At 33.6% G+C, this 12755-nt stretch overlaps 2 protein-coding genes across 2 annotated transcripts in view; both read left to right on the top strand.

The window, feature by feature from the left end:
* LOC123653451 (adenosine receptor A3) overlaps positions 1–12755 on the top strand; it is a 102669-nt gene that overhangs the window by 67314 nt on the left and 22600 nt on the right. The gene's annotated exons all lie outside the window — the stretch shown is intronic.
* Positions 9672–11189, top strand: LOC123653452 (dermokine-like). Its single transcript, XM_045589449.1, has one exon. The coding sequence runs from the start codon at positions 9743–9745 to the stop codon at positions 11006–11008; it is 1266 nt and encodes a 421-aa protein (XP_045445405.1). The 5' UTR covers positions 9672–9742; the 3' UTR covers positions 11009–11189.

The following is a 12755-nucleotide window of genomic DNA, read 5'->3' as shown; positions in this document are numbered from 1 at the left end:
ACACCTTCTCACCATCTGTAGAGCATACATATTAAATTTCAAGTATCTTACTTCAAAAACATAGGACTTTCATACAAACTACCAACCCCCGTTTTACCCCCTCAGGGGTCGAGTTTCGTAAAATCCGTTCTTTACAGATGTCTACACCCTATAAAGAAACTATCTGTCAAATTTCAAGTTTTATCTGTTACAGTTTCGAAGATTTCGTGATGAGCGAGTCAACCTACCATCCCCCGTTTTAACCTCAAGAAGGGGTTGATTTCTAAAGGCACATAATTTAGACACCTTCTCACCATCTATAGAGCATACATTTTAAATTTCAAGTCTCTTACTTCAAAAACATAGGACTTTCATACAAACTTCCAACCCCCGTTTTATCCCCTTAGGGGTCGAATTTCGTAACATCCGTTCTTAACGGATGTCTACGTCCTATAAGGAACCTACCTGCCAAATTTTAAGTTTGTAGGTGTTATAGTTTCGGAGATTTCGTGATGAGTAAGTCAACCTACCATCCCCCGTTTTAACCCCAAAAGGGGGTTGATTTCTAACGATACATTATTTGAACGCCTCCTCACCATCTATAGAGCATACATTTTAAATTTCAAATCTCTTACTTCAAAAACATGGGACTCTCATACAAACTTCCAACCCCTATTTTACCCCCTTAGGGGTTGAGTTTCGTAAAATCCATTCTTAGCGGATGTCTACATCCTATAAGGAGCCTACCTGCAAAATTTCAAGTTTGTAGGTGTTATAGGTTCGGAGATTTCGTGATGAATGACCTTTCGCGTTTATATATATTATAGATAGATTATAGATTAGCCATTTCTTCCAGGCAACCCAATTTTGGTATTTCTCAGTTTCTTTGACTATAGAAGCAGTTTCATCCCGGTCATATGAGAAATAGAACTTTTTTACATAAATAAAATAATGCCTAATTTCGGCTAAATGTTACAAAAAGATATTTGTATAGTATTTTTGTTATTAAGTAGAATGAAAAGCAATAGGGGTAGCTTTCCAAACCGCTGGTCCGATGATCTGCGAAAGATTGTCAGTGGAAAGGGAGACTGATTGAGGTTTAAGGACAATCTGAATATTTTGCACTAACTTGGGGAAGGCTATATCCAACAGCTAACTCCTACAGGCTGAAGCGAGTATCTGATTTCTTACACGATGAACAAAAAATGTTCTAATCGAACAGCTAGAATAGATAATAGATATTTATATGATTGCGCTTAAATAAAATCTTCAGCAAAATTAAATCAATTTATAAAGAAGATCATAAAAACCTAAGTTAATTTATTTGTTTATAAACAAAACGCTATGAAGGAATGAATGGAAACTAATTCTATTGTTGTTAATGGCCTTCACGTGTAACGTCCGTTCAGTAGGCAATGCGATATTAAATTAATAATGTAATAAATACGCTCATTTTATTTTAATCACTTTGATTTAGTCTGTCAGTAAAACTCGAGAATAATAAATTTATTATTATTTAAATCAATTTAAACTTGAAAAGCCGTAACAAATGTAACCTATACCAGTATTTTACATGTTATTTAAAAATAAAAGAATACATTTTACGTAAATATAATTTCGTTCTCCAAATACATATGTAAATCAATAAATAGATAATAAATATCTTATAACAGGCACACACGGTCGTTCGTTCTTATGTTAATAATTCTTGTTACAGGTAACAGTCGACTGTTATAGTCAAATATTTTTTTTTATAAATTACATAGAAATAATACATATATAATAAATATACGAATACACATTAGTACACCCAGACTCAGAACCCGCAACCTGTGGAACAGAAAGCAGAGTCACTACAAACTGCGCCACGGGCTAGTCAAATTGTACTCACAATTCATGGTTTAAATTTTTATTTATCGCACTTCACCGAGTTCAATGCCAAAGCTAAAACGTTTTAAATTTATCAACGTCCTTATAAATACTTTGTCTTTTTCTTAATTGTCATGGTTGTAATATTCTTTCTTAACATGCTACAAAGAGAACTTGTCAATGTTTTTATTAGGTCTTGAACGAAAATTGTTTCTTAGTATTTCAGTTGGTCTGATTCGTATTATTTTTTAAGCAACTTTCAAAAAAGGAGGGTTTCAATTCGATTGTATTTTTTTTTTTGAGTTATAGGTATCTAGACATCACGTATCACAAATGTATTTTCATGTCCTTTATAACCGACTTCAAAAAGTAGGAGGTTCTCAATTCGACTTTTTTTAACGTGTGTTACCCGATAACTCTTTACTGGGTGGACTGATTTCGATGATTCTTTTTTTAATCGAGGGGGGTGCTTGTGATCCACTTTAAATTCAATCGATATCTGTATACAAATACTTTATGAGTCATCTACAATAATGCGTATTTACTTGACATTAAAATGTGGAGTTTTATCACTAAAACATTTTATGTTAGGTATATAATGATATATAAAAAAATAAAAATAAGTAGATAAGTATAAAGGTTTTTATACAAAGAGGAAAAAGTAAAATTCTTATTGACTGAATTTGAATGAATGAAAAAAATTTTTTCTTAAGTAATGATTATATTTTTTCATTGTGTTAATTCATAGATAAACTATAAATTCTGCTGATGGCTATGTATAATAAATATGTATATTTAAATATTATTTTATCTTTTATGGACGCTAAAATAAATATTTATAAAAAGTTAAGTAGAATAAGTATCAACGTTATCACAGATATTTTACTACCGACGCAAGTCGTAGAACTGTTAATACGAACATTAATAAAATACAAAATTTTTTCACAATTCACTTCATAGTTCGTCATTCCTTCTCGGCTGTACATGATAAGTTTGCAAAGAGCATTCTTCGTTACATACAGACGTCGGTGAGTCGTCGGGTCCATAATTGTGGTCAGCTTCCAATCTACAACACCATTTTCAACGACACTGGGCATAGGACTGTCATCAGGTGGTCTCGGTTCTTCGCTCCAGAGACTTACGTCAACGTCATCCTCCGTCATTTTCCTGGAATTGTAGTCACGAATGAAATTCGACAGAAACGCTTGAGCTATGTGACAGTAGACTGTGACAGTTTCCGTTAACTCGACATCTTCGATTCTCAACCAACATTGGTTTGCGCGATCGTTGCGGTTCGGTAATTCCAAAGGAAAGGGTAATATGAGGTAAGGCTTGTGGTTCTTTGGCAAATCTACACAGCTGACAATAACAAACGGTATACTTGTGAGTAATAGTATGAATAACATTTTAAATGTTCGCTTAGCACGACGTCATGATTACGACTGATTGTCATGAGTGCTGTAGCGGCAAAAAGTGGAAGCAGTCGTAAATCGCCTTCACAGCCAGTGATTATAGGACGGAATGATGACTAGGTTACAATTCACGATTCTTGGTCGCAGTGTTTGAATTTAGTAAAATGTTCCGTAATATTTTCTGACGGTTTTAATATATTTATTTCTAGAAATGTTGTTTACTCAGATGTTTTCAAATCTTTATTATACCTAGTGTTTCTAAGATTTTTTGCAATAACAAAATTTTCGGTAGTGTTTTTGTCTTTGCATTGTTCTGAATCTACTATAATCTGAGCATGGACGTACCCAGGGGGGGGCAAAGAGGGGCAACTGCCCCCCCCTGGATTTCGTTAACCTCCCTACCTAAAAAATGCTCAATATATATCCCCGAGAATACAAAATGAGATTTTAAACATATGTGGTGTCTTAATAAGAGAAAAATTGGTTGATAACGTTAGATCCGCAAGTGCCTACAGCATTTCAGCTGATGAATCAGTAGATATATCTGATAAGGAACACCTAGCAATAGGTCTTCGATATTACGACCAAAGGGAAAAAAATGTTAAGGAGGAATTTATGGGTTTTGTGGAGTTGCAAAAAATGGATGCCTAAACGATAGCTGCTGAAATTAATGGATTTATCAATACACTAAATATTGACGCAAATAAATGCGTGAGTCAGGGCTATGACGGTTGTGCTACGATGGCGGAGTCCAAAAATATTGAGAGAAACTTATAAAAAGGGTTTATATTTTCACTGCGCCTGCCACAGATTAAACCTTGTTGTAAATGACTTAAATGATGTTTCTGAGATCCGCAACTGTATTGGAACCGTAAAAGATACGATAATTTTTTTCAGGGAATCGGTTCTTCGTCAAAACTATGCACCGAAAATACCATTGCTGTGTGTAACAAGATGGTCCCATAAATACCAAAGTATTTCGATGTTTAAGAAGCATTTTGTCGAAATTGCAGAAGCTTTAGAAAAGCTTTCTCGGGAAGGTAATTCTGGGACAAGAACCGTAGCTTTCCAGTTATTATCCGCTATCAGCCAAACCACATTTATATTTGCTCTATGTATTATAGATAAATACAATTGTCAGCTGCAACCCGTCGCAAAAATATTACAGTCTAAAACGCTGGACGTAATAAGATATGCAGAACATATACAAACCATAGCCACTGCAGTTGCAGAACACAGGCGTTCCGCAGAAGAAGGGAGTGAATATTTAATTAAATCAGCTGAAGAAATTGCTACAGCTTTGAACATTGAGCTGCGTTTACCTAAAACAGCAAGCTGTCAACAAAATAGAGGAAATCAACCAGCTGCTTCCCTTAGCGAATACTTTCGTCGCTCGTTATACGTGCCTTGTTTGGATTCGTTATCATCTTCATTAGAGGCGAGGTTTGGCAAAGACCATTCACCAGCGTTTACTCTTTCATTGTTGCACCCTGCTCATATAATTAAAATGGCAGCTCCAAAATTACAAAAATGTATGGAGGAAGTATCCGAATTACATGAATTAGAAGGGATCACATCTGAAGCCGAACTATGGCGCACTTTTTGGATAAATAAGCAGAAGCAGGACTTTCAAACTATTTAAATAACAGAGTTAATACAAGTAGCAGAATCTTTTTACCCGAAGGTGAAGACAGCCTTAGAAATTTTACTGGCAAAATGCCTTATTCTACTGCTACAATTGAAAGGTCATTCAGCACACTCAGACACGTAAAAATGTGGCTGAGATCGACTATGATCGAAGACAGATTAAATGGGCTTTGTATGCTCAGTGTACCTACATAGAAAGTTTTTTAACGCTATGGGCGATTCTCTCACGGAAGACGTCATAAACCGATTTGCTGAAGACCCTCGAAAGTTACTGTTAAAATAGCCATATAATTAAAGAATTTAAATAAATAATTACCTATTTTACTTTATGTTTATTTATTTGACTAGGTGCTTATACGAGTCAAATTTGATTTGCCCCCCCCTGGCCCAGAACCTGGGTACGCCCATGAATCTGAGTACTATATAATATGTACCAGCATATACTTAAATGTCACACTCCTGGGCTGAATTTACTTTAATCATCTCATTTCATATCTTGTCTATTAGAATATAGTAAGGTATTTGAGTAATTTCTCTCGAACATTAATGTTTTTACGATGTTTTCCTAAACTATAGAACGTATTATAAATTTTAAGAGCAGTCAAGTTATTGTGAATTCAAAGCTGCGGTTTTATTATGAGGTCCACATTGGGCTTTCTCGGATAGAGGAAATTCGATTCATCTCGCAACATCCCACTGCTGGGCATAGGCCTTTTTTTCCGTCTAGAAGAAAGATTGGAGCTTAATCCATTACGCTGTTCCACTGCTGGTTGGCGGATATATTCCCTACTATGAGGAACGATCGTTATCAGTAATTTATTATAACAAACGGTCCCGACTGCTTAACTTGCTCTCCTAGGCACGATTGGGAGACCTACAAGGGCAAACATTCAAACCGGCAAGAAATATTTCCATACATATAATACAACACTCCATCCCGAGTGGGAATCGAATATGATACAAGTCAAAGTTTAACTTATAACAAAACGATTATACAAATATAGATACAATATATTCTTCTTGCCTTTAAAATATTCAAAATTTATATAAAATATAAATTTTAAAATGAAGTAGTGAATTAAATTTTAGTATTCAGAAAGGTGAAAGGACGTGCACGTAATTATAAGACACACAATGATATAATTTTTAGGTAGGGAATGACAGATTCTAGTTCAGAATTTTAATAAAACGTGACGAGTACCTATACAATAATGTATAAAAAACTAGCTGACCCGGCGAACTTTGTACCGCCATATTCTTTTTTTGTGAATATATATTTGTATGTTTATTTTATTTTAAAGTCACTCTTTTCTGACAATAACGATCATAATTTTTTATATATATATACAGATTTAATTATATCAAAGTGTGAAGATAGATTTACAACTATTTCAACACGTGACTCTGTTTCTAGTTATTTATTTTACAGTTCTAAATAATAAGTTTATATCGATACTAAAGCTTATTTTTGTTTGTTGTATGTATTGTATATTATACTCTATAGTCAAAAATATTCTAAGAAGATTCGTGCATTCTTTTGCTTGGCAAATGGATGTGCATGGATACGGACGTTAGATCATACCTATCTTATTTATTGTTGAACAAAATGTGTACAATAGAGTAGGGTTAGTGGGTACAGTGAACACATAGGTATATATACCCGATAGCTGAGGCCGATGACCAATTCTTAGATATTAGCTGCTAAAAAAGAACGTAAAAATTGTAGGTATGTAAGTAATAAGTATTGTTCTAATAGAATATTTTAGCAACTCTTTTTTTACAAGTGATATAAATCTAAAATAAGTTGAATATTCCTACATAGTTGTCGATTAGGGAATTAATCCAGTCTTAAAATAGTTTCCTATATATAATAGGAAATAGGCAGCTTAAAAATATAATATATTTTGACACTTTAAATGTCGAAAACACAAATTTATACCGAAGACATTTATTTGTATGATAGGCGCGTTAGCTCTATGAGGCATGGTGGGTGAGGCCTAAAAGAACATACATGCAGAGCAGAAATAAATAATTCTACAATTACGTACAAATATCTCCCCCGACTGGAAATCAAACCCGTGGCTGTGTGCGTTTTAGACGATACGACATGCCCCACTACACCCCAAGTTTTATTAGGTATAGTTTTTACGCATAAAAGGAATTTGCCCATTCTTGGTAACATAAATGAGTTATTTGCGTGTCTTTAAGTCATTTCAAATTATCTTAGCCTTAATAAAGCCTTTAGAATTTTTCAAAAAAAGTGCCTTGAAAACTGCTACCTGTAATAAAATGTTACCATATCAAAAATTAGCTCGTTTGAACCAGAATCGATTTTTTTATTCATTAAAACCAATTAGACTCAGTAAACATTAATAATATAATTGTTAATGAAACGTTTTGAGTGAGAGTGAACGAATGAACCACTGACTACTAAATATATTACAAAATAGTAATTATGAAGTATGAACAGCATTAAAATATTATATTTGTGAAGTAAAACTAAGCTGTGTGGTTACAGCAATAAAGAATATAGCCATCCCTTCTCTTCCCGTGGCGTTAAGAGGCGTCTAAGGGGTAACACAGCTTACACAGCTCCACTACCCCCTTGCAACTTAAAAAGCCGATCGATAGCGGGATAACTATCCAACTGCTGGCTTTGAAATACATAGGTCGAAGACGGGCAGCAGTCGCGGTCACCAATCCACCTGTACAGCGTGGTGACTATGGGCAACACACATAAGTTCACGCCATTTTTGGCGCGAACTTGTGGAAGGCCATGTCCAGCAGTGGACTGCGATAGGCTGAAATGATGATGATGAAAATAATAAAGATGGCGACTGAATAATCGTAAATTAATATTAACCATTCGGAAGATGGTGTCGATATTTTGTAGTGTTCCAGTATTTACCGAATAAACAATTATCAATACAAAATCCAAAATTATAATCCATAATTGTGTTTTGCCTGCAGCAAACGAAGAAAAACCGCCTTCAATTATATCGACAAGTAATACAACGTAGGTAGATCCGATTAAATTAAAAATCATCAAAATCGGTACACCCAGTAAAAAGTTATGTGGATTTTCGAATTTCCCTCGATTTCTCTGGAATACCATCACCAGATCCTGGTTTACTTATCATGGTACCGAACTAGGGATATCTCCTTTCCAACGAAATAAGAATTATCAAAATCGGTTCATAAGTGACGGAGTTATCCCCGAACATACATAATATATGTCGATTGAGTAACTTCCTCCTTTTTTTGAAATCGGTTAAAAATTAAAATTATAATTTTGGATTTTATACTGATGGTATTAATATTACTTTTGTTAGAATCACAACATTGTAGTGACAAAATCTATATTTTACCACAAATAGGTATTTTAATTTAATATTGCTTAAAATCGCCATTAAAAACTTATTTCTTGCTGTGTGAATTTGTGTTCTTAGAACTTTTTCTTCTCTTAAACATTAATGACAAAATTATTTTATTTATTTTATCTAATCGCAACATAGAACATCAGAGGAGTAGCCATGCACAGGCGTTCCCCTCTGTCAAGGTATAAGTCCAAATGGTCCTACGCGTACAACAAAACTATTTGCAGCCATACTGATCATTAGACTAAATCTAGTTGTGCGATTGAATCAACGTCCTACAAAAGTTGCCGAATTGTTCTGTTTTTTGCTGCAGAAAGAGATCTGCCACGTCAAACTTACTAAAAGATGGCGTTACCTTTTATATATAAGTATTTTTTAATCATAGTGTTGATACCGATTTGTTCGTAGATATTTATCGATAAAAACGGCAAAGGCAAAGGGGGAGACAGACATATTTGAGATTCTAATTTATTTACAATATAGTATTGCGAACCTAATTTTAATATACATAGTTTTATAATAAAATTGCATTAAATTAAATATAGTACAATACTTACGAGTACTAACACATTTTACTAGAATTACATAGTGTGATCTTCGACCATAATGTTTTATATTAATTTTTACAGGTTCCCTAAAGATCCAAATTTAAGGCATATACGGATTTTTTTTGTAATAACAGACAAACCCAACCTGGACAAGAAATAGTGTCATTTGCTCAAATCATTTCAATACCTCTTAATATCAAGTGTGAAACTGGCAAGATTAATAACGGAAAAATATACAGCCACAAGCATTTCTTACTTAATGAAAAAAAAAACGCAAAAAAATGTATTCGTCATATTTACAGAAAACTAATCCATTTTAAAAAACAGTAATATATACAACTGTCACTGGTTTTTAAAATGAAATAAGCATTTAGTTTATTTTTGATATGATAATTATTGTAGTACATAATAAATAAAGTCCATCTCTATACTAACACCTACCTTTGTATCACTTTAAACTCCCAATTTCCCTAACCGTTGTTGACCGACAGTTGTTACAACCACGGCTGTAAGCAACTTGTCAGTGTAGTTGCGGCATGTCTTTATGCTATAAAGACACAGAATGTATCTATGTGTGTGTGAAGAATGTAAGTGTGTTTATAATATAGTATATGTGAGTTTCGTAATGACAGACGATTATTTTTGTGTGGGAATTAGATAAATTGTGCAAGGTAAAAAACGCAATGGCTAATCCCTTCCGTGGTGCTCTTTGCATCGCAAGCAATAATATTTAAATATTTGAATCGAGTAAAACATCGAATGATCGAATACTATTTTTACTCAGTGTTTTTTCATATGGTAACACTGTTTACCCTATTGTTGAAACGAACTTTAGTTTTGTAAAAGTCACGGATTGCGCAGGAGCTGTGATCGTTTCCGTTTTGTTTAATTTTGTGAAAGTGACTATACCATGATAATCATGTTTCGCTTTTCTTCCATATTAGTTCTCCTTCTTTTAGTGTTTTCCAATTATGATATAGTAACTTCGAAACGTTATTCAAGTAGCCATTCTTATCCAAAATCCGGTGGCCTTTCTGGCGGTGGTGGCCATTCCTATCCGTCATCGGGGGGCCTTTCTGGCGGTGGTAGCCATTCCTATCCATCATCGGGGGGTCTTTCGGGCGGTGGACATAAATATCCCTCGTCAGGGGGAGGAAGTCACGGATACCCGTCGTCTGGAGGTGGTGGAAGTCATTCCTATCCATCAAATGGAGGTTTATCAGGAGGAGGAAGTCACGGATACCCGTCTTCTGGCGGTGGTCATTCGTACCCTTCATCGAATTCTCAATCCGGTAGTCATGGATATCCAGCTGGTAAGGGATTATCGGGCAATACAAATACGGGAGGTGGGCATACTACCAACGTCCATTATCACTACAACTACAATCCTCCCCAACAAATTCGTTACACTCCTACGTATGGAGGACCAGCTAGGACTTATCCAGTTTATCATCAACCCCCTCCAACGTACGTCTACCAGTATAAGGATTCGGGAAGTAAATATGGCACATTATTGGCTGGTCTAGCGCTTCTTAACCTCGGGACGCTTGGTGTAAGTGCATATGCTCTTAGTAAGAGTCATTCTAATTACCAACCAAAGCCTGGCGAAGTGTGCAAGTTCGCAATTAAGAAGGACAATGGCGATTATGAGGAAACAAGAATTGATTGTAACTTGATATCTAGCTTTATATATGAGGAGGAGGCCAAAACTAAGACTGGAGGTACAAACACAACAGTTGTAACAACAGTGACAAATGTAACAACAATTAACATGACGAACGGTAATGAGGCAGCTCCATATTCACCACCATTATCAAACCCGTTATATCAAATGTTACCGAATGGGACACTGGTTCCCATTAATGTCACCAATGTTAATACAACAGCCAATATGAACAATAACACTAACGGTACGGTGACCTCATCGGTGATAGTCACAACAACAAATACCACTACATTAACAAATGCCTTGGATGTAAAAGGTAAACCAGTAGATGTAACCCCAGGTATGCATTGTTATGTAATAAGTCACTCACCGATGAGAAATATGAAGAGGTCCATTCCTTGCGGCTTATTACAAACATACGCTGAACAATCTTTGAAAAAGAATTCTGCAACGAGAAATTTACCAATAATTTCAATATTTGGGGTGATTGTAGCAATGCTTGTTAACTGAACACAAGTTTATAATTTTAAATTAATTGTAATAATTATACCGATCATTCAAGCTTTTGTAAATCACTTGATATGACAATTGTACTTATTACAAATCAGGGCTTGAGAAAGTGTAGTTTTATAATTGAAAAAATGACTTTGTAATATTTATATGAATAGTAACAAAAAATTATATACCTCCACTCTTTGTATTAAATGTAAATAATGAGTATTCAGAAAATATTTTATTGCTAAATTACTTGCTATATAAACAATTTATCATCACTAGCTATTGTCTATGACTAACCCGTTGGTGCATTTTGTAGAGGCCCTGCTTTCTGCACTGGGGGCCGTGGGCTTTCCTTACTCGGGCTTGAGTCTGGCTGTAATATTTGTATTTATTTATATATGTCTCATTCAGGGTGAATTAATCATAAAAAAAATTTTTTGCTATAAAAGATGGCTGTTACCTATAACAAGCATTGAGTTGCTTTTCGTAGGAACAGATAACTGTGTGTATGTAATAAGGTATTTAATTATTTGCCTTCAGCCTATGTATTAAACAAACAAGAACATGATGGGTAGTAATAACAATAATTGCTGATGAAGATTACCTGTTAATCTTTTTATATTAGCCTAACATACGGTCTTTGTACAAAATTTGACCATAGTTAACACTGATTTTTATTGTATATAATTAAAAAAGAAATTGTTTGCAAAACAATACATAATATAAAAGAGTGTGTGTGCAATTCACACATGGCAGAAGTGAAACTTCTGATAAGTAGCTTAAGAGAGATTTTTTGTGATGAAAAAATATCTATAGATAAATAAAAAAATAAATACTGTGTAATGTCTCATTCTCATACTAACTTTATCTTATATATTTATGTGTTTGTTTCTTTATCGTAATGCATTTTGATTTCATTCAGTTTCAAATCATAATGATTCTAAAGAAGTTTAATTTCACTAAATTAAACATGGTTTCTTCTAATCCATGTTTCAAACTGAAAAATTAGACAACCTCTACATTATTTCACAGTTTCAAACTATCTATGTACGAATTTACAAATGAGTTTCTTAATAAGTAAAGAGTTATGAAAGACAAATGTTCAGGCAAACAGGATCCCTACATCAGATTTACATTTTTAAAGTTTATGATTATTATTTTTTTTTTATTAATATAAAGATGTCTGTATGAAATATTGTAAAAAAATTATTTTTTATGGTTAATTTTAATTAAAAAAAATGTATTTCTCATAAATCTAATCATGATCTGCATTCAGTATTGTACGTTTATCATAATTGATAAACCCTGATTTAAATATAAATAAAAGTATGCATGTTCGAAATTTATGTCAATTGCAATGTGACTGATCTAGGTAAAATAATGTTTTAAATTTTACACTTTATAAAATAATTCATACTCTTAAGATGGATTTTATATTTGTAAAAATGTTAGGAAAATATAACATTATTTTCAACTTATTACTAACATAGCAGTGGTGATAACATAGTGATATCAGATCAATATTTTTTATATTTGGTATAATTTTTTCATGAATTCAAACTACTGTTAAAAGTATTGTCTAGATTGTGTTGAATGTGATATTATATAGTTACTTGTTTATTATATTGAAGTTTTACTTGCTTTACTTTGCTTAAATAAACTGTTAAAAACTAAATTATGCGTTTTATTTTTGAAGATTATATTGCATTAATTTAATACTTGTTTATTTTGTTTTTGTAGATTTACCCGTTTTTTACGA

Source organism: Melitaea cinxia, chromosome 5 (genome assembly GCF_905220565.1).
Source record: "Melitaea cinxia chromosome 5, ilMelCinx1.1, whole genome shotgun sequence".
Lineage (NCBI taxonomy): Eukaryota > Metazoa > Arthropoda > Insecta > Lepidoptera > Nymphalidae > Melitaea > Melitaea cinxia.
This window is presented reverse-complemented; position numbering and strand designations above follow the sequence as displayed.